Consider the following 23,073-nt stretch of genomic DNA (forward strand, 5'->3'; position numbering starts at 1 on the left):
TTGTCTCACTATCATGTTCAGCCTTCATTTGGGTTTCAGTAATTCCTCTCGGTTACATTGCCCTTGATCAAGCCCTACCAGGCCTCCTACACCCTTCTCACCATCAATTTTGGATCACTTGTTGTCCCTTGCCCCTGAGGTTGTTAACACCCACTTCCTTTACCCCGCCTTCCCAACTCCCATGTCCCCCCCCAAAACCATCGGTCCCATTGTTTTCTCCTCCAGATTGTTTATCCCACCCGTCTTATCTAGATAGATCTGCAGAGATAATAATATGCAGAAAAACCAAGACAGCAAAACAAAGCAACAAAAGAAAATAAAACAACAACAACAAAACAATGACACACAAAAAGAATAGCCTGTAAATAGTTCAAGGTCTGTTGACCTTTAGGAATGTTTTCCAGTTGAGTCTGATGGGGTGTGCCACGCCCTGGCCCCACAGTCTATTTTTGGTATCCCCTAGGGACTTCGATGCTCTGTTGCCCTTGTCGTTCTGTTGCAAACCCTTAGTGTTTTGCCTCAGTGTGGTGGGGTCAGATCAGGCGCAATTCCCGCACTATGTCTCCAGTGTTGTCCCTGTAGTGCTATGGGTCAGTGAGGGATGTCATGTCTTGTAGTGGGGCTGGCCCTATGGTCCTCTCTGTGCTTTGGCTGCTCTGAGCAGGAATATCATCCTCAGGACTTGGTTGACCAGAATGTGCTCCACTCTCTCTCTCCCCCCCTTCATTTGCTCCTGTGTGCTCTGATCAGACATGTCCCTTTCCCTGAGCTGTAGCTTCAGTGCTGTCCTCTGAAGTGAATTCTTCTGAGGGCAGGGAGGGGCTGTTCACATAGTGGGGATTGCGACCACACCTCAGACCTCTCTGTTGGTTCCCTGATTCATGCTGGCATGTTGCATTCACCTCTTGGAGCACTGGGTTGAAGTCTGGTCCCTCTTTCCCTGTGGAACTATAAACAATACCCTCACCTTGGGTGGGTTAGTGCCCCGTTCCCCCACTACACATGTCTTTTTCTTTCTTTTATCCCTGCCCCCCCCCCTTTTAGGCAGCACTTAGCTTGTCATATGGAACAGGCTTAGTTCAAGCTATCTAAATGTGGATGAGCATGGAAAAATCACAAATAGCTCTGCTATACATACCTTCAGGAGGCCTGGTGGCGTAGTAGGTTACATGTTGGGTTGCCAACTGTAAAGTAAGCAGTTTCAAACCATCGGCCACTCCATGGGAGAAAGATGAGGCTTTACCCTCATACAGTGTTATTGCCTCAGAAACCCGTAAGGGAAGTTCTACTCTGTCCTATAGGGTTGCTATGAGTTGAAATCGACTCCACGTTAGTGAATGAGTATGAACATCTTATGTCACTCTTACTCACATCATCAAAATCACGGTTCTCACAGAGTAAGGTCATGTAAGTAAGCATTTAGAAGCAAGCATTAACTGAGCAACTACAGCATTCAGCCCGAACAATCATGTTGGTCAACAGTCCACTGACTCATAGAAAAACAAACTGATATTTAAGTATTAGACGGTTTACAGTGAACATTTTATTCATTTCTTTCAAAAAGGATCTTTAATAACTTAAATCCTTCCAAACACTTAAGTCTAAATAATGGAGCGAAATGAATAAAGAAATGGTAGGTTTTATATAGCTTGATTTAAGGAGGCTTTTTTGGTGTGTGCTCTTTTCAATAATTTTCCTTAGCATCTTCCGATACCTGATAATTTGCAAACTACTTAGACAGACATTGAGGATGGACCGAGGAGAACACATTTCTGTGTATCTTGGGAGATGTGCCTTATCCAAATATTGCATTGTCTGAAAAATAAAAAACAGAAGCATTTGCTATACGGCACAGCACATTTTTCAGCTTTCAAAATAACTCTGGCGGGCAAGGAAGTTAGTACTGTTTTGCAGATATAGAAGCCAATGGTGAAGTTCGTGGCTGCTAAATGAAAGGTCAGCAATTTGAACCTGCCAGCCTCCACCCTAGAAACAGATGTGGCGGACTCTGCTTCTGTGAAGGTTCCAGCCTTGGAAATCCTGTGGGGTAGTTCTACTCTGCCCTACAGCGTCCCTGTAAGCCTTGTTTTCAGAAACACGAGATAATAAGAACCTGAACAGAAACAGATCCTGAGTCCAAGCCATACTTTAATAATACTTTAATAATAATGTGTGTTTAAGTAAGACGGCTCCTCTTTGGTCTCCATTATCTCAAAGTTGAAAGTTTCAGAGAGAACTTGACTTACTGGCAGTAAGTTTGAGTGTGTGATAACTCCTGAATCCCTTCTTTAACTGGGATCCTAGAGTCCCAGATCTCATTTTCCAACTTTTTCAATCTCTCCCAAATGCACTAGAGAACATTTTGTAGTAAGCAAGTTTTGTTTGTCATACTGGAAAAATATATTCCTTACATTTTAGAAATACTATTCCACCCTATCTCCTCATTTCAAGGAGCCCTGGTCCTATAGTGGTTTATGTGGTGGGCATAACCTTGAGGTCAGCATTTCAAAACCACCAATTGCTCAAAGGGAGAAAGATGAAGCTTTCTACTCTCACAAAGAGTTACAGTCTGGGATACCCACAGAGGGTCACCTTCTGACTCAATGATAGCGAGTTTCATTTATCTCTTTTTTTCATAAATGTGGGTGCCCCCCTTTGCATCCACTGACCCACCATAGGGAACCCCGTCATCTGCTCTCAGTCTGCACTGGCAGGCTTTGCTTTTGGGTGGGGTAAGCTCTCTGTCCCAGGGTGGTACAAATGGTTAGCATGCTGGGCCACTAAGAGGTGAGAGGTTCAAGACTAGGCAGAGATGCCTCCGAAGAAAGGTCTGGGAATCTACTTTCCCAAAATCAGCCACTGAAACAATTCTCCTCTGACCCTCCGGGGGTCACCATGTGATGGAAATGACTCCACACAAAAAAGAAAATAGAATAAAATCCCTCCAACATACTCATAAAGCTGCATTTTCACCTCCATCTCTCTCTCTCAGGTGATTGAAACTCAGATTAGGAACCAACCAAACCAAAAATAAACCCAATGAAGATCATGGAGCCAATGACAGGCCTTAGCAGCCCCACGGGGAAGGGCAGAAGTAAGTGCCTCGTGGTTTCCGAGGCTGCAGTCTCTATGGAAGCGAACTGCCACATCGTTTTCCTTGGCAACAGGAAATTCCTCTCCTTACAAGCACTTACCCACTGACTTCCAGACCTCTTTAGCAACAGAAGGGTATTAGTATTAGTGACCTCTTAAAATCTAACATTATCCAGAATGAAGTAGTCAGTAAAAAAAATTTTAAGTGTGTTTTTCTCCAAATACTTTAAATTCAGCCTTTATTAGACGTAATGTTGAAACCCAAACCCTAAGTTTCAAATAATAATAAATGAGAAAACCATGAAAGAAAATTTGAGGAGCTACTGACCACACACAGCACTGGATCAACAATTACCTACCATTTGTTTAGACCAGGAATGCTAAAAAAGAAAGAAAGAAAGAAAGAAAGAAAGAAAGAAAGAAAGAAAGAAAGAAAAAAATTTTTGGTGGAGGGAAGGGGAGTCTCAGGATCCATTATACACTTAAAACCTCTGAAGACCCTAACAAGGTTTGATTCATGTGTTCTATCCCCCAGTGTTTACCATATTAGAAATTAGAGTGGGAAAAAATAAACCCAAGAATATTCCATTAACACATTCCATTCATAGCAAGAGCAATGATGTCTTCACACATCGTGTACTTTCTAGAAAAGTCCATTTTACTGAGCACATAAGAGTGAAAAGCACGAGCAGATACTCTGTATTAATATAAATGTAGGCTTGACTTCACGGACCTCTGAAAAGTTCTTCCGTGTCCCTTGACCCTGAGGCTCCAGACCAAATCTGAGGAGCCCTGTGCACCCAATGGTCCTCATGCCGGCACCAGGTATCGGTAACCCACCGCCCCGCAGCTACCAATCTCGACAAAAATTTAGACTAAGGAGGACAGTGCACGTTATTTAGACACTGGCTACCACAGCACTTAAATGAGGTCTATATTCTGTGTATTATCACCTAAAGTGCAGTTTTTGGTTTAAGCCTATTTACTTAAAAGAGGTCAAGAGCTGCCTGGCCACCATTATTGAACACGTCAAAGTTCAGGGACACAATAAATGGATCCTGACAGAAAGGGGAAACTGTGTACTAGAACTTTTAATTTCCAAAGAATCCAGACTTTCTGGACTTGTTGAGGCTAGAGGAAGCATTGTTTTTCCCTCTATTGCTCTGGGATAATCTTCAAATCTTGAAACAAAACTAACCCTTAAGTCCTATATAAAAACCAAAGAAAAAAGTTTAGTCTAAAAAAATGAAGATCATCCTCCTTAAGCATTGTGCTTAATTTTTTTTTAATCTGCAAGCAGTCATTCAATAGCTGAGTAATTGGAACAACCAAGGGAAAAGATGAACCCAGAGTAGGAGAGGGAAGTGAAATGTGTGGCTATGTGAGGTGGCTAGCTTAGGGGCAGGGGGCTGTCCCTCCCATGCCTGCAAAGGCTCCCATAGAGGAGGTTGGAAAGAAATCAGGCACCCCACGCACAGCAAATGTGAAGAAAGAAGATGGTGCCTGGCTATCAAAAGATATAGCGTATGGGGTCTTAAAGGCTTGAAGACAAACAAGCGGCCATCTAGCTCAGAAGCAACAAAGTCCACATGGAAGAAGTACACCAGCCTGTGCAATCATGAGATGTCGATGGGATCAGTTATCAGGCATCAAAGACCCAGAACAAAAAATCATATCAATGTGAATGAGGGGGAGGGTGGAGTGGAGACCCAAAGCCATCTGTAGTCAATTGGACACCCCCTTACAGAAGGGTCACAAGGAAGATATGAGCCAGTCAGGGTGCAGTATAGCAATGATGAAACATACAACTTTCATCTAGTTCTTTAATGCCCCCCCCCCCCACTATCATGATCCCAATTCTACCTTACAAATCCAGCTAGATCAGAGCATGTACACAGGTACAGATAAGAGTGGAAACACATAGAATCCAGGACAGATAAACCCCTCAGGACCAAAAATGAGAGTGGCAATACCAGGAGGGGAAGGGGAAGGTGGGGCGGGGGAGAGAAAGGGGGAATGGTCATAGTGATCTACATATAATCCTCTCCCAGGGGGATGGCCAATAGAAGAGTGGGTGAAAGGAGACATCAGACAGTGTGAGACATGACAAAATAAGAACATAAGTTATCAAAGGTTCATGAGGGAGGAAAGGTGGGGGAGGGGGGAATGAGCTGATACCATGGGTTCAAGTAGAAAGAAAATGTTTTGAAAAGGATGATGGCAACATATGTACAAATGTGCTTGACACAATGGATGTATGTATGGATTGTGATAAGAGTTGTATGAGCCCCCAATAAAATGATTTTTAAAAAGAGTGTATGAACCCCCAATAAAATGATTAAAAAGAAAACATCACGGATGGGTCAATGGACTTCAAAAGACAAAAGAAAACAATGAACTCAGGTACCCCGTTAGACACCTATGGGAGAAACCCAGAACTGAGCATGCTCAGACATAACCCCCCTAGGCCCAGGTAAAACCAATACCTTGGGCACACCCACTTTAGGTAGATCACACAGGTGCTGGGGAACTCAGCTTCTGGAATCTGCCAATACCTTCAACCATGCCTTCCCCAGCCAGGGGGCAGGATAGAAGAAAGGCAGGGATCCAGCCCAGACATGCTCCTTGCCATTTTGCCCTTTTGTTCTTGTGCTCTCTTGCTAACTTGCTTTCTGGACACCTTGGTCCCAAGGACCCCCCAGTTCGTCACGTGTGGGTGTTCTTTTCTACGTGGATTTTCGTGCCCAGTTGTGAACCCCAGTGCAGCTTCTGCACAGCTTGACACGCTTTCCAGAAATAGCATCCACCCTTTTGAGACTGTAAAACCTGAAACTTTTCCTTTCCTTCATAAGAACTCACTTGGATCACAAAACGTGCTTCAGCATGAATTCTTTCAGCGTGCAAAGCAAAGGCCAAGGTACCACCCACTCCAGACACCGAACAGCTGTTTGCCGTCTTTGCCATGTGACCAGAACTGGGTGATCCTTGGCTACCATTAGGGAACATTTTGATCCAATCTTCCCTAGATGAATCCTAATCAAAAGGGCAGAAATGCAGAGCAAATTTACAGTAATTGTGGAATCTAGATTTTCAGGTCCCTGAAACTGTTTATCCCCATGATCATTTTTGAACCTTAAACCAAAAAGATCCCCTGATGTCTTCTTAATATCAAATAATAAAAACTCACTGCCTTATAGTCAATGCTGATGCATAGGGACCCTTTAGGACAGGGTAGAACTGCCCCTGTAAGTTTCCGAGACTGCAACTGTCCTGTCTTCCTCCTGAGGAACAGCTGGTGGTTTTGAGCTCTATACCTTGCAGATCACAGCCTAATGGGGAACCACTATGCCAGCAGGGCTCCTCTACTCTAATAGTTAATCTTGACTAGTTAAAAAGTGTGCCTTGAGCATTATCCTCTTTTAAAACTACCCACCAAAAACTCAAACTCACTGTCAATGAGTTGATTCTGACTCATAGTAACCCTTTAGGGCAATTGAACTTCCCCCTGTGGGTTTTGGAGACTAAATCTTAACAAGAGTAGAAAGCCTCATCTTTCTCGCTCAAAGCAGCTGGTGGGTTCACACTGCTGACCACAAGCCCAACTGGTAAGCCACCAGGCCTCCTAAGCTCTATCTATCTGGGATCAAACTGACAAAACTAACTCAATACATCAGCTAGGAAATTTAAGAAGCGTTGGCTTAAGGGAAAAGCAACTCAGAAAAAAGGGTGAGAATAGTTTCAATAAATAGTGCATGAAGAAACTGTTGAATTGGCATATGTTTTGCTATATGGATCCTCAATAACAAAATAAAATTTTAAGAAAAAATGTCTACATGAGATCAAACTGACAATACGCTCCAAAAACTCCCTGTCATTGAGTTCATGCTGACACATAGCAACCCTATACAAACTCTAAAATATAGATGAGAAGTTTAGGGGTAGTGAGTTTAAGCTAATGGGTATGAAACTGAAAGGTAGCACAATTAGAGATAAATGGGGTTGTTGTCTCCACCGGAATGCCCCTAAGTTAAACAAAACTTAGGAAGCCACGCCACAAAAATGAGGTTCGAAAGAAAGTATGTAAGACAAAGTCTTGCCATCCTTGCCTCTAAGAAGCACTCGGGCCTGACTTCTTCGAAGACATCCATCCTAAATACAGGCCCTTCTTACACGCCGGAGCTCCTGCTGCTCCAAGCAGGATTCACATCACTTATTTCCCAAAAGAACTCAATGCCTAAGGCAAAACTAAGCTGTTTCTGGGACACAGTGGAATAGTACGTCGCTGTAAAGAAAAATGAAGCGTGGTCGAGCCACACCATGTGCTGGCAAATGTTTGGGTGAGTATGTTTTTTTTGTTTTGTTTTTTTGTTTTATTTATTTTTTTATTTTTTGGGGGGGGGTGAGTATGTTTTAAGTGCATACACACACACACACACACACACAAACTCCACAGTGGGACAGAAATAAGAATGAGTACAAGGAAGAAGAAAATGTTCCAGAATCGATTGTGGTTATGATTGCTGATGAATGAATAGCTCTTCTTTGTGTGATTAAATTATTGAATTGTATGACATGTGGACCAAGTGTCAAGAAAACTGTTAAAAAAAAACAACCCTTCACCACCACAGAGTGTGTCCCTGTTTTCCATGCCACGTTCTATCACTTTCTATATACCACTTTCTACGAATGCCAGGACAGTGTCAAGTCAGGGACCGGTCATCAAAGAAGGGACACTGCCAAGATGGGAATTCTTTGTTTCTGGTCTAAATAATTCGTGAGCTGTATTTAATAAAATGACATTCTCCACCAAAAGTCAATTGACACATGAAAAAAATATATATATTATGCATCAGAGAAATGAAATTGATCCCACAATGAGATATCACTGTGTTCTCATAAAATTGTGTTCAGATAAACAAGCGGCCATCTAGCTGAGAAGAAACAAAGCCCACATGGAAGAAGCACACCAGCCTATGTGATCACGAGGTGTTAATGGGATCAGGGATCAGGCATCAAAGACCCAGAAAAAAAAACATAACGATGTGAATGAGGGGGAGGGCAGAGAGTGGAGACCCAAAGCCCATCTGTAGAAAATTGAACATCCCCGCACAGAAGGGTCACAAGGAAGAGACGAGCCAGTCAGGGTGCAGTATAGCACCGATGAAACATACAACTTTCCTCTTGTTCTTTAATGCTTCCTCCCCCAACACTATCATGACCCCAATGTTACCTTACAAATCCAGCTAGATCAGAACAAATACAGATATAACTCCCTCCAAGGGGGACGGACTACAGAAAAGTGGGTGAAAGGAGACATCAGACAGTACATGAAAGAATATTATAAATTATCAAGGGTTTATGATGGGGGAAGGGGGGATGGAGAGAATGAGCTGATACCAAGGGGTCAAGTAGAAAGAAAATGTTTTGAAAAGGATGATGGCAACATATGTACAAATGTGCTTGACACAATGGACGTATGGATGATTTGTGATAAGAGCTGTATGAATAAATTGATATTTTAAAAAGAACAACAACCAAAAAAATCTTTTCTGCTGTACTTCAGTTTTACACATGAAGTTTTGCAGAGCAATAAAAATTGAGGGGAAAAAGGTTTCTATTGTTGTTGTAGTCTCTTGTGATTGCCTATACATTCCTCAGAATGTGGTTCTTAGACCACCGGCATTCCCAGATGAGAATCCTCTGGTCTACAGTAGATCTAACATCGATTAAACTAGCTCATCAGCACTTCGAACTTCAGATAGCTTACCTTTAAACTCACCCAGGACTATGGCAATAACGCTGGGATAATTCTAGTCCAGAAATGCTTTCTAAATTTACTAGGAAGTTCCTTCTATCGTTTGGGTGAGGAGTTCTGGTGGCGTAGTGGTTACTCATTGGGCTGCTAACTGCAAGGTCCCTAGTTTGAAACCACCAGCTGCTCACCAAGGGAGAAAGACTGGGCTTCCAACTCCTGTAAACGGTTACAGTCTCAGAAACTCACAAGGGCAGTTCTACCCTGCCCCAGAGGATCGCTATGAATCCGCATGGACTCGGTAGCAGTGAGTTTGGTTTCTTTTGTATGGATTGGATAGTATGCTTACCACAGCATCTTACTTTTTTGTGGAAAGTGTTTTTTCTCCTGGTGAACAAGGTGACTCAGTTGGACCCAGGAGCTCCTGCCGCTGTCAGGAACTGGCTCCTTAGCCTTGATAGAACTGGACAAGTTGTACGCACTCATGAAATGCCGTTTCTGAGGTCTCAGTAGGCTGACTTGGTTGCTTCTTTCCACCAAGCAGTTGGAGTCACGCCTTTCGTTATAGTCCTCCAAGAGCTGCTGCTTGCTTGCTTTGAGTTTTTTAATTATTTCAGTGGCTCTGTTAAAGCATGCCATTAGACTAATCAATATGTGATTCTTGTCCTGCAAGCAGATAACGAAATATTATCCATTTGCTTGACTTAAAAACAAGGATTCATTATAACAAGGAAGTATATGGACTTTGAACCTCTACTTAAATCTTACCTGTATAAGAATGGTTTGTTCTAATAATGTGGCAATGTATGATACTCACCTTCCCAACAGGATCGCTGAAGACAGAATGTGTGTATAAGCAAATGTGGTGAAAAAAGCTGATGGTGCCCAGCTATTAAAAAATAGAGCATCTGAGGTCTTAAAGGCTTGTAGTTAAACAAGTGGCCATTTATCAGGAAAACAACAAAGCCCACATGGAAGAAGCACACCAGCCTGTGTGATCATGAGGTGTCAACGGCAATGGGTATCAGACATGCAAAAGCAAGCAATCAAATTGATGTGACTGAGCATAGGAAAAGTGGAGACCCAAAACCCACCTGAAAGATAATTGGACAGTGCCTCACAGAAGGGCCACACAGAAGAGATTATATTTCCAGGGTGTAGTACAGCACTGATGAAACATAACTATATTCTAGTTCTTTAAAATATTCTCCCCTTACTATTATGGTCTTAATTTTACCTCATTAATCTTGTTAGACCTGCATATATTAATTTGTATAATTAAGATCATTCAATGCATGAAATCCAAGATAGCTAAACCTTTCAGAAATAGCATGGGAGTAATGATTCCCTAAGGGTATGGGAAGAAGGGGGGAGGGTACGGAAAGAGAGGAGGAATTGATAGCAATTGTATAGCCCCACTTGAGGGGAAGAATAACAGAATGGTAGGTGAATAGATACATTGGATGGTGTAAGATATGGCAAATAATAATAATAATATATAATAATAAGGGTTCCTGGGGGTGGGGGTGAGGGGATAAAGGGGAGCTAATATCAAAGAATTCAAAAAGAAAGTAAATGTTTTGAAAATAATGGTGGCAGCAATTGTACAATTATGCTTGATCATAAATGAGCTATGGATTGTTATAACATCTGGAAGAGCTCCCAATAAAATGGGGAGGGGGGAACCCAAGCATTCACAATCAAACATTTACAAGTTCCTCTTTCTTTTCCTGCAAAATAACACCATTACCAGCACTGCTCCTTCACTCTTTAGGATTACCTGTTAGGGTTTTATTGTTTTATTCTGGTTTTTTTTTTTCTCCTGCAGGTGTGGGGATAGAACACACACATACACCCACAAAAAGGGCAAGCAGAAAAATACAAACAACCTAACTCATTGCTGTGGAGTAGCCTGGGTGAGTTCAACCGCCAACTGCTCAGAAAGGGGATAATAAAAGTATATACATAAATGTAATAGTGTTAGCTAGTCACAGGTTGGCAAGGGGAGAAGAGGATGATGGGAGGAATCTTAAACACTAAAGACAGGTGAAGACATGTTTCTACACAACCCCTCCAGCACAAAGGAAGGGGAAGACCAGATAAAGCACATTTCCAATGGAAGAGACTCCAAGATCCTGGAAACACTGAAATGGGCTGGTCAGGGGAAGAAAGACAAGATGTTTATACTACCCGGACAGTGACTGAACAGACTTGAGCTCTGGGTCTGAGACAAGAGCACAGCAGGGGTGCTGGGGTGCTGGAATGCACAACCTGGAAAGAGAACATACTACAGAGGACCAGCCAATAGCAGACGACCCACCAGAAACCAGCCCATAGTGGGAGGTCTACCATTAGCACACAAGGTTCAACTGGATGTCTTGCCAGGCCTTCTAGATTAGCTGAGTTAGACTTCTTTACCACAGTATCCCCTTCCATATAATCAGTCTGTTTGTTCAAATCTTTTCTCTGACTCTTATCTGAATTTTGTCCCTTGCCTGAAATTTTTCTTTCAAGTGGTATAAGAACCGAGGTGTGAGAGGCTTGAAACTCTGAGCCTCTTCCCAGTAACAATAGTATGCACTGGTTTTTGTTTCAAAGTACATTTATTGTTTCTTCTGACTATAAAAGGAATATATAGTCAATGTAGGAAAAAAACAGACAAGCATAAGGAAGAAAAGTTAAATTATGCAGCCTTATTCACAATAGTAAAAGGTTGGAAGCAAGTACACATCAGCAGATGAATGGGTAATGAATAAAGTGTGTTACACATACAATGGAATTTTACTTACCCATTAAGTGAAATGAAGTCTGGGCACATGCGACAATAAGAATGAACATTGTGCTGTGTAAACTAAGTTAATCATTAAAGGACAGATATCATATGATTTATCTTATATGACATGCCAAGAATAGGATATACATAGAGATCAATGGCTATTAGTGGTCATCAGGAGCAGGAGAGGGTAAAAAGAGGTACTTTATTCTTGCAGTGGGCAGGGGCAGAAAAACACATTATTCTTACAGGGGACTCCATCCAGTAAAATCGAGTCATTTCCAGTAAAATAATGCAGGCTATCATAAAATGGCACACGTTAAAATGTTAACTGGTATGGGGTATGTTGAACCCACACGTGCTGGCTTGGGGAAGTTCCTCCAAGTCATCTGAACTTGAAAAAGGAGGGTGAGAGAATCCAGTCTCTTTCCTAATCTGCCTCAAAATCAAACAGCAATTTAGCTCAGTTTAAAAAAAAGTTTACCTTGAGCATTGCACTTTAAAAAGAATTGTCGATGTGATCAAATTGACAAAAGTAACTGTAAAGCCTAGATGAGACATTTAGAAGGCATAAAACCCCTCAAAATCCAGTCAGCAAGTTGATTCACAGTAGGACCGAGTAGAACTGCCCCTCTGTGTTTCCGAGACTGTAACTCTACAGAAGTAGAAAGTCTCATCTCTATCCACAGAACACCCGGTGGTTTCAAACTGTTGACCTTGCAGCTAGTAGCCCAATGCGTAACCCACTATGTCAGCAGGGCTCCTCACTGTAACCATTTTAAAGTACGCAGTTTTCAAGAGGAGCTGATACCAAGGGCTCAAATAGAAAGAAAGTGTTTTGAAAATGATGCTGGCATCATATGTACAAATGTGCTTGATACAATTGATGTAGGGATTATTATAAGAGCTGTAAGAGTCCCTGGTAAAATCATTTATGAAAAAGAAAAAGAATATTGAGGCATCGAAAGATCACGTAGCTGTTAGAGGTCACTTAAGATGGAGCAAAGTTTGGTTTCTAGCTCAGGCCGTCCGTCTACGCTCTTAACAAGTAGGCCCTACATTGCTGCTCTCAAGAGCTAAAAATTACAAATGATTATTAATGAAATAGATGTACTAAATACACCTGACCTTACTGCTGACACGAACAATCATAGTTCATTTATAGTTAATTAGGAATTAACTCATAGTATCGCTTCTGTGCTTCTGTGAATATTTTATGGTCACATAATAGCCCTATGGAAAAACTGAGAACATTCCAAGTAATATCTAATCAAAACCGCATTTCTTCTCTTTAAAAATGCCATTTTACCTTTTTCATTTACTTTTTCTTTCTGGTTATGTGCTCAATCTTTAAACGTCACATGTGGATTACAGAGCTCTTTAAATATATTTAAATTGTTGAACTGTATGGTACATAAATTACATGTCAAGAAAACTGTTGAAAACAAGAAAGAAATTAAAGAAACGGTGAAAGCAAATTATATATATATTTACAATTTCAAAAGACGTCAAGGGATGCAACCATCACCACGATCCATTTGCAAGAAAACCAGGAATTCCCGCCCCTGATTTTGAAAGGCCTTTGACAGGTCCTCCTGGGTAGAGATGTCCTGTAGGTAGCTGCATGCCTCCGTGGCCGCCACACTCGCAAGTCCAGCTCCTGCTAACTAACTAACTCTACAGCTCCCCCTCATTCAGAAGTGATGTAGCTGAGCACAAGTTTCAGCGCTTCCTGCTTCTCATCAGCATCTTCTGCAGAGTTGTTTTGCATGCTGTGCTCTTGATACCCTGTCCCATTTTCTTGGAAGTTTGATGCCTTCTCCAGGAAATAATGGTTACAACAGAGTGGTGAAGGTTCTGGAAGCCAAACTGACTTCGGTTCAGAACTCAGACCCACTTAGGTCATTTAGATTTCAGGAAAAGGACTGAATATTGCACCGCTTTTCTTGTCTAAAACATTGTGTTAAGACTAAGTAATACTATCTCAAAGTCCAACTGTGGGGTCACCCGTCAGAGTGGGACAAAGGGGGGTTGTCTCCCCAAAGCGTGGCTTTATGCTCCTGTTCCTGTATTCTTTCCACGTGAGTGCTCATGTTCAACCGTGAACTCCTCCTGCCCGGTTCCCACTCAGCTTTGTATGCTTTTCTGAAACAAGCGTGCGCTTTTTGAGACTGAAATACCTGAAATTTCCCATTTCCTCATCAAAGTCACTCGGATGACAAACATGCTTCTGCCGCAAGAGCTCTTTTAGCTCTGTGAAGCAAGAACCCAGGTATCCCAACCCCCAAACCTAACAAAACTGAAAAGTCAATATTACATGTAAAGTGCTCAAAATAAAGGAAATGATTTCAGAAAGATTTAGTCTACATGTATTTATAAATAGATACCTATATATGTGCATTAGCAAACACACACACGTATTTGCATACTGTAAATTACCTTCAACATGCAACACCCCTCAGCCTCTCTGAAGTCCTCCGGTGTGGAGCGGCCCGTTTATGACCCGCCCGATGGTGGAACCTTTGGCTCCGTGCCGTTCCAGCCTCGCTCTAGCCTAGAACCCTGGTTATGAGAAGAAGTTCTGGGGTCAGAGGAACCATCTAATCACCAGCAGTGTGCTCTTGGAGAAAGTTACTTAACCTCTCTCAATATTAGTTTCTTCATCTATAAAATGAGAGTGAAGACACTTATTCTATTTAGCTATATGTGTGTGTATGCTGAAAGGTGGAGAGGTAGATAGTATGAAACTATATATGCCTATCAAGCTCCTTAAATTGTGCCTGGTATATATATGCATGTATATGTATATATATATGTGTATGTATGTATATGTGTGTGTGTGTGTATATACTGAACACCTATACTGTGCCTGGTTCTGTTTTAAATACTAGGGACAAATGGGTACCTGCCTGTATGGTATAATCTAAGGGTTGATTGCAGTTATTCCCTAAATGGCTATTTGTGGTAGTTACATTATCTGGTGTTAATTTGGAACTTGATAGGATTAAGAGTGAAGGGATGGAGTCTAGTCTGTCAACAGGATCACAGCCAATGAGGCTTCTGTGTGGGCATGGCCTTCCCCTGAGAATTCTGGGAACTCTGGTTTTTCCTCCTTGGAGACAGGAGACATTTCTCCCTCTCTGCTGACTCCCTATGGAGACATCCCTGAGGAGAAGCCACATGGACCTACCCTGATGCAGCCCTGGAAGCTGGAGAAGCCATGTGGAGACCCCTGTCTGCACTGAGATGCTTACAACGCCTCTGGGCCCAAAGACTTTCTACCCACTGGCCTGTGCGTGACACACTGGAGGAATGTATGGATTGTGATAAAAGATGTATGAACTCCCAGTAAAGTATTAAAAAAAAAGGAAAGACAGTAAATAAAGTTTTGGGGGGAAATTGTTATTCTTTCCAAATAATTCAAAAGTCTTATCAAGAGACTTAAAACATTGGGCACAGCCCCTTGTGCCAGGGCTGTGCCTTAGAATACAATCCAGAGGAAGAAATCCACCTCTGTGCGCTTCTGTTTCTGTAGCAGCAAAATGGAGCTAGTATCAGTACAGAACTGTTGTGGGGATTAAACAAGCTATCATGACAAAAGGCTATGAACTACCCCTCCTCTCTCATGTCTGCCCCCCACCCCAGATTGCCAGTCCTGTTGTTTTCTCCTCAGGATTGTTTGTCCTGCCTAGCTTACATAGATAGATATAGGGTGATGAGAGGTGGAAAACGGAGGCTCAGAACAGAGGTAGAATTCAGCCAGGAATGTGAAGTTGAGAAAGATTTTATTGAGGCAAAGGGCTCCCTGGAGGGAAGGGCGAGCACAAAAAGGGACAGGAGCATCTTGAGCTCCCAGGCGGGTTCGCAATCTAGTGAGTTAGGTCAGGGAAATCGTGCCTGGCAGTCAGGCAGTGGGACACACAGACAGGGCCTGAGCCGAGGACGTATGTCCTGATAAGGGGAAGGAGGCGTTCTGATGCTGCAGTTGCAGGCTCTGAGTCAGGATGTGGTCTGTGAGTAAATAATCTTGTTTTTCCACAGACCTGCTTCCTGGAATGTTGAGGGAAGGGGCTGTAAAGACCTGATCTGGAGAGATAAGCTCCTTGGAATGCTGGAGGCAGGGACTGCATGGTCCATCTCTGGCCTTGAGTGGCCGCACAGTCCAGCAGGCTTCTTTCGGGAGACTTGGGGGAAGCAGCTGCATGGTCCAACCCGGCCCAAACAGGTGAAAGAAAAAAGAAAAAAACACACAAAACAATAGATAGTTCCAGGTCTGTCTGCTAACCCTTCTGAATGTTTCTCAATCTGGTCTGATGAGGTGCCAAGCCCCATCCCTAAGTCAGAAGTCTATTTTTAGGATTCCTCAGGGACTTGGTTACTTTGCTACCCTGTCATGCTCCCTTCGTGTTTCACCCCCCTGTGCATGGGGCAGGTTGGGTCCCTGCACCTGAATTAACACCATCTCCCTTCTAGCCATTGACTTCCCTCCATCACTGACCCTCCCACTCCTGCAATAGGTGGAAGAGGCAAGTGGAGGTACATTTACCATAAAGTCAAAGAGCCTTTGAAGCCCTTGTTTTTTTGTATATACTGATTTTGATGTCAGTTTCTTAGAGACTGCCCCGGCTCCCATTCCCAAATGGCCTGATTTCAGTTCCAGTCCTGAAAATCCGAGATCAACCTAGACTAGAAGGGAAGAGTTTGAAGGGAAGGTGTGCAAGGTTTGGTCAATTCCAATTAAGCAATAAAAATTATGAAAGAACCTTGCAAAAGGAAGCATGGGTTTTGGAATTCTTAATACTTCAAGAAAGGACTCTTTGGGTTAATGCATGCCTTGGGAGAAATGACCTTGGCCATGTGGTGCTCAGGCTCCAGGTCCCTGCCTAGGACCCCAACCACACTGTCAGTTGATAGAAAATCTTCTCTTGGCTTGGTGAGTGACTCTCCAAGAAAATGAAGAAAAATTGAATGTATTATAATAGTTTTGGTAATGGTTTGTAATCAACATCATAATCAATGTGTGATTTGTTTGTTATTTCAGATGTTCCAATATTTCTCAAACCCTGATATATTAGAGAATCTGACTTATTCTATTTGTGATTTTGAGTTATTTATGTTTGTTAACCCAATGAATTTTTCTTTGAAAGCTCTAAAACTGTTTGTTTGTTTTATAAACAAAGAAATGCATTGTTTAAGGAAACCTGTTTTTATCTAAATGTTTTGGCTTATTAAGGGTGTAGGCACTGTTTTAAGTGTGTGGGATGAGGGATGGTATACTGGTCAAGGTAACCATGTGTAAATATTCCCACTATGACCGATTTCATCCTACCAACACAATGTCACTGAAGGTGATGTTGGGAAGAGCTGCATTCAGTGAGCTTTCGCACACTCTCCCAAGCCTGTGAAAGCTGGCTCCAGCACACTACAGTCCGTAAGGTGGCCTTAGGCCTTAGGTGTTTGTTATGTTCGCTTGGCATGGGTGATTCCAGCAACCTGTCTCAAGTAAATTAACTCATGAGATAGGGATGGAAGGGAGAATGAGGGTGTTGATTGCATAGCAATATTCAAGGTGACCAGTGGATCCACATAAAGCCTGCCTCCTTGATCAACGGCTTAAGAAGTGTTTTATATGCCAGGAAAGGGAGTTTCAGGGAAAATATCAAAATTAATGAGAAAGCTGGTAATTTCAATGGAGGGGGTCTTCTGGAGCACACAGCAGCTTTATGCGGTCAGGGTAGCGATCAGCTGTTTTCCCTTTGCTCAGGGCTCCTTGCCCACATTCCATCCACAGGTATTGATAGGGATTTTTTGTCCTTTAAGTGGAGGTGGATGAATCTCTGACTTCTAAAGGGAAACAGCCAAGGTTTGTCAATTTAGCATGAATTCTGACAGCATTGCAGGATTGAAACAAAGGGAGCAAACACATGAAGCCGCAGACTCTCAATGGGATCCAGTGCAGCAAGTGACGAGCTTAAGAAAATCAGATATTATACTTCAGAAAGACTACAGAACTGAAATCTACATATTTGTGGTGGTCAGATTTGATGTCAACTTGATGGTGTCTGGGTAGAGATGGGGATGGAATCCAAGCTATCAAGCGGGTGATAGCCAGCCTGGTGATGCATCCTTGGGGACATGGCCTTTCTATACGAAACTGGAGACTTCTTCCTTCTTCTGAATTCTTCCTTGCTGTGATCTGCGTCTGCCTGCAGGGGTGGCCCCATGCGGGCTGCTGACCCTGGGAGCCATGGGTTTCCATCTACTTGGATTCATGGACCTCTGCGCCCCACCCCCACCCCCAGCCTGTGACCTCCCTGCTCCTCACTGCATCTTCCTGCAGCTACATGAATCTGAAGAAGGCTCTGGCTAGCATGGGGCCCATGGATTTGATTTGGACTGGGCTGGATGCCGTCTTGATATGAAATTGCTCCTTGACATGAAGTTCCTTCTTATACACATAGGAGTCTCACTGGTTTTGTTTCTCTGGATAAGCCAGCCTAACATAATATTTAAGATGGCCTGAAAATGTGCAGCGGAAGTGGAAATTTGTTAACTGAGCATTAATGAAGCCATTGTTTCATTAGCCTTAAATCATTAGTGTAAAATCAAAAGTTACTCCATATATAATCAACAAATATGTACAGTAAGCTGATGATTCAGAAATTTAAAAAAAACTTTAATAAACAGTGATTGAAGTAACCATGTTTTCCTCCTCCCCCACCCTGGCACAAAAACCTTCTCAGACGTTATGAACCCACATGCCAATGGCTGGGAGTGTGGAGCTGTCTGAAGTGAACGCAAGTCATCTTGCTGCCTCTTCTTCACGTGTGTACTAGAACTTAAATTCTGAGCACCAGGCCTGTGTCTCACGAACTTGGGACATGTGTCAGGAGAGACCAGCTCTAGAAAACGAGCTCATGCTAGCTGGTCAGTGAACTCAGAGGAAGACCCTCAATGAGACGGGGTGACTCAGTGGGTGCAACCATGTGCTCAAACATAAGACATGCAAAGATGGCCCAGAACCGGGCGGGATCTCCTTCTGTGGACATGGGGTCACTGAGAGTCAGAACCAACGGGGCAGGTCTGAGGGTAACAAGAACACCGGGTGTGTGGCAGGCTGTGATTTCCAGGGATCTCCCTAAATGCATTGTTGAATCGCCAGTAGATTCAGCCTCATTGACTTCTTTTAGAACATTGAGCATCAGTGTGAACACCTTTGCCTTCAGGCAGAATATGTTTGAAAGTAGATTACCACCACAGGCCTAACCAGCTCAGGGAGGGGCAGCTTCACCCTCAGGGGCCTGCCTCCAGCTGCCCCTGGTCAAAATTAGGGTACTAAAGCACAGAGGCATGAGTCAAACTCTGAGTGCCTTTGTTAAAAGGCCTTGAACCAATCTGACAAGCTTTTCAAATTTGAAATCATGCATATATCCCAAGCATGGTGCCTTTCCAGATTCTCTAGTCTCGCCTGCAACGTGAAGAATTAGTCTGCTCCCACTGACGCTCTTGTGACCATTGCCTTCTATTTAAGTGGCGACATATCTGTGAATTCGGGGAGCACCACTGTGTAATGTGTGTGACCAGACGTCCCACATTTGGCAGGATAGTCCCGATTTTGGGTGTTTTTAAAAAGTCCTGATTTTGGGAAAGAATGCACGACAAGCTAGGGAACGGTCTATTTGGTCCATGTAGACCAAATTTTTAATCAAGAACACCCCCCCCACCCCCACCCCACCCTCCGTCAATGGTGTCCTGCTTTAAATCTGGTCACCTTACCATTGTGGCCTCATCTGATGGGCTCCCTCATCTGATTGATTTGTCTTGGTCTTGTCTTTGTCCCATTTAAGATTTGATAAATGCATTTTTATAAATTACAGTTGAATGTGGGGTCTCTTTTCTACCCTAGCACACACTTGTCATTCAGATCTTACCACCTGCAGACCTATCAACTAGCTAATCTGATCAATTCAATCATTCCAAGAAAAATGGCAAGATCTAATATGGACAATTTAGTTGTGGCTTGATATTACTTATACTTTAATCACACAATCATTAAATTTTAGACAGGTAAGACTTGCCTTGGCAAATCCTTGGAGATATTTTAGCACACGAGGCTCCCTGCTACAGAATTAGATCCCTAGCACATTTACACACACATTACACACACGTACACACATTACACACATGTACACACATGTACACATGGGAGGGTTCTGATTTCTAGCCGCCTTCACCGCTCCCGCCCGATGTAACCCGCCCACGTAGCAGAGCTGATAGTCTTGTGACAACGTGTTGTGAAGTCAGACAGCGTGCTGACTTCATACTGAAGGCTAGCCTGCAGGAATCGTCCCCGGTTCCAGGGACACCAGATCGTGTGTCTGGTAACATTGCTCTGACCAGTATGTTCCCTTCTGACATTTGCAGACAGTAGGAAACCTTTGCTCTGGAACAGCCTTATCACTCCCAATCACGCCTTGGACCTTAACTCCTAGATGGTATTCAGACTCGTATCACAGATATGTTATTATGCAAATCTCATCCAGAGTTGGCGTTCTATGCCCGTATGTGGTTCTAGCTTAATTTAACCCACAGCCAAGAGATAGTCCCATGATAGCCTCTGACAGATTAAGGTTCATGTTATGTTATTGCAAGCATAATTCCTTTCAGAAGGATTAGTACGAGTCTGTCCCCAATGTTGTGGCTGTCCCAATGAAGTGGAGGTTAAAAAGTGCCAAATGTCAGACTTTTCCCAAATGCTGCATATCACTCGTTATCCCTGACATCAGCCCCCACTTCTCCTCTGACTAGTCTCGCTCACACCCCAGGGTTCTGCAATGTGTGGCAATGGCTCTCAGAATTCACGAACCATCCAGGAAATGGCTCCTGGGGGAATGGAGGCTGGCAGATCCAAACCAGAAGTTCAGATGTCCATCTGTAGAATTATGCTCTTTTACATCTAATTGGGTTGTTGACTCGTAAAACTAGAAGCTGGAGAAGTGGGCCAGGCAAAAGCAGTGTGTGAGAATCCCATTCCCAGTCTCTGGGGTGCAGTTCCTGGCATCTGATAGGTGTTAAGTCTTCTACCTATGTGGAGTTGGGAAGGGTCAGTGGTCACAAGATGGTGTCTTGCCCATGCCCAGCCTTGGCTGGATGTCTGGTTTTGGCCTTTTGATGTCACAAGATTATGCAGAGGACATGCGGGTCGCTTCTGTGCATTTTAGGCAAGCCAGGTCTAGACTCAGCCAGTTTCATGACCCAGCCTCCCGCCTTCCTCAATTAAGCCCGTTAAGGGACCAGCTAAAAACTAGCAGCCAACAGGAATGGGAATAGCAATACCAGGAGGGTATGGGGAAGGTGGGGGAAGGAGGGGAGGAAGAGGGAGCTGATTGCAATGACTGACACATAACAACCCACCCCCCACCCCCGTGGGGGAAGGGAGACAGCGGTCAGTGTAAGATATAAAAATAATAAAATAACAAGAATTTTGAATTTATCAAGGGGTCATGAGGATGAGAGGGGGAGGGAGGGGGAAAAGAGGAGCCGATACCAAGGGCTCAAATAGAAAGTGAATGTTTAGAAAATAATGATGGCAACATATGTACAAATATGCTTGATACAATTGATGTATGGATTGTTGTAAGAGCGCCCAATAAAATGATCTTTTAATAACGAAAACAAATAAAAAGTGCAAAGTTACTGCCATCAAGTGCATTCCAACTCACAGTGACCATCTAGGTGGGTTGCCAGAAGAAGCCAGCTCCTAGCACAATCACTACGGGTTTGGTAGGCGCAATTGTACAGCGATAATAAGTAAATATTATAGTAAAGTTATAGAGAGCATGAGAGATAAAAGAGATATATAGAAATAAATGGAGTCAGACACATATTATGGTAGCATGCTCACCTCAGCCCCGATTGGTGGGTCCACGTGGAGGGAGGGAGTGAGAACTTTAATGCTCCCCAAGCTTTTATACTCTCTGGGGACATTGGGGACGTGCAAACCCCCACATTACAGGTGAAGACATACGTCACAGGAAAGGGTTGTGCTACAGGTATTACAGTGATGGGAGGAGGTGATCTAGGGACATATGCACTACAGAAGGAGGAGGGATTGGGGGTGTACATGCGGCAAGATGGGCGGATCCTAGATTTCTGGTAGCAGCTTAACTAGACTTTGGGTCTCCATAGGAACCATTATCAGTTGGGTGTGAACTCCGCCCACAGGAACCAAACTAATGGCCTTAGGCTCCAGCATCAGGGAGCAGGCCCACCCCTGTGGTGGGATGAGACAGCAGTCTGGCAACTGATTGCCTTCAGGGGGGGAATGCCTGAGCATCTGATCTCCCCCCACAGTGGGTTGCTGAGACTGTGAAAAAACAAAACAAAACAAGCAAAAACTGGAAGTTTGTTCTTTTTCTAGCATACATAGCAAAGCTAGTTCTTTTTAAAACACATAGTAAAGATGATAGCTGATCTGAAGCTAAGGGTGAGGACTCAAATACATCCCACCTTCATCCTGCCTCACTCCCAAACAGGACTACAGCTACAGGTGGAGAGGCTGGGATTCCTAATACATCACAAAATGAGGGAGGATGGCTAGATAGGACAAACTGATACACCATGAAATTGATTCCAACTACAGTGAACCTGAAGGGCAGATAGAACTGCTCTGTAGGGCTTGTGAGACTGTAAATCCTTACCGAAACAGATAGCCTCATCGTTTTCCTAAGGTGGACTTGAACCACGGACTTTCTGGTGAGCAGCCTAACGCTTAACCCACTATGCCAGCAGGGCTCCTTATGTGATGGGAAAATTCATGATAAGACACCCTGTCATTCTGGACAAGAGCAGGGAGGAACTAGCTGGGAAATACCATGGAGAAAAGTTAGGAACTGGCTGGCTGTCCAGGGTTCCCAGGGGATTCCCACCCCCAGCCTCCTCGGTAAGGAACTAAAAACTCACTGTCAGCGAGTCAACTCTGACTCACAGCCATCCTGTGGGATAGGCTAGAACTACCGCCGAGGGTTTGGGAGACGCTAACTCTTTATGGGAGCAGAAAGCTTTCAAACTGCTGACCTTGTAGTTAACAGCCCGATAGGTAAGGTACGCTGGGAATTAAGTAGTCTGATTAGTTCAATGTGCAGAAATCCATAAAGTGAACTTCTAAAAAAGAATATGGACTCCATATTTAGGTATTGATTTGGTCATTCAAAGACCATATCTCAATAATCTAAAATAATATTGAAATCACTATTTAGAACATAATGTTTTCTCGGGGAGGAGACGAGCCAGTCAGGGTGCGATGTAGCAACGATGAAAAATACAACTTTCCTCTAGTTCCTAAATGCTTCCTTCCCACCCACTCTAACTATCATGATTCCAACTGTACCTTACAAATCTGGCTAGACCAGAGGATGTACACTGGTACAGATAGGAACTGGAAACACAGGGAATC

General features: G+C 43.3%; 1 protein-coding gene across 1 annotated transcript; it reads right to left on the reverse strand.

Annotated features, from left to right (window-relative positions):
• Positions 1-1,795: 1,795 nt before the first annotated feature.
• SPATA45 (spermatogenesis associated 45) lies at positions 1,796-9,484 on the reverse strand. The gene is made up of 2 exons (XM_030887836.1): positions 9,208-9,484; positions 1,796-1,815 (listed from the first exon to the last, which is right to left on the reverse strand). The coding sequence occupies exons 1-2, from the start codon at positions 9,482-9,484 to the stop codon at positions 1,796-1,798; spliced, it is 297 nt and encodes a 98-aa protein (XP_030743696.1).
• Positions 9,485-23,073: the final 13,589 nt, after the last annotated feature.

Source organism: Echinops telfairi, unplaced genomic scaffold, assembly GCF_000313985.2.
Source record: "Echinops telfairi isolate 266 unplaced genomic scaffold, ASM31398v2 ScPeMD7_7424;HRSCAF=8462, whole genome shotgun sequence".
NCBI lineage: Eukaryota > Metazoa > Chordata > Mammalia > Afrosoricida > Tenrecidae > Echinops > Echinops telfairi.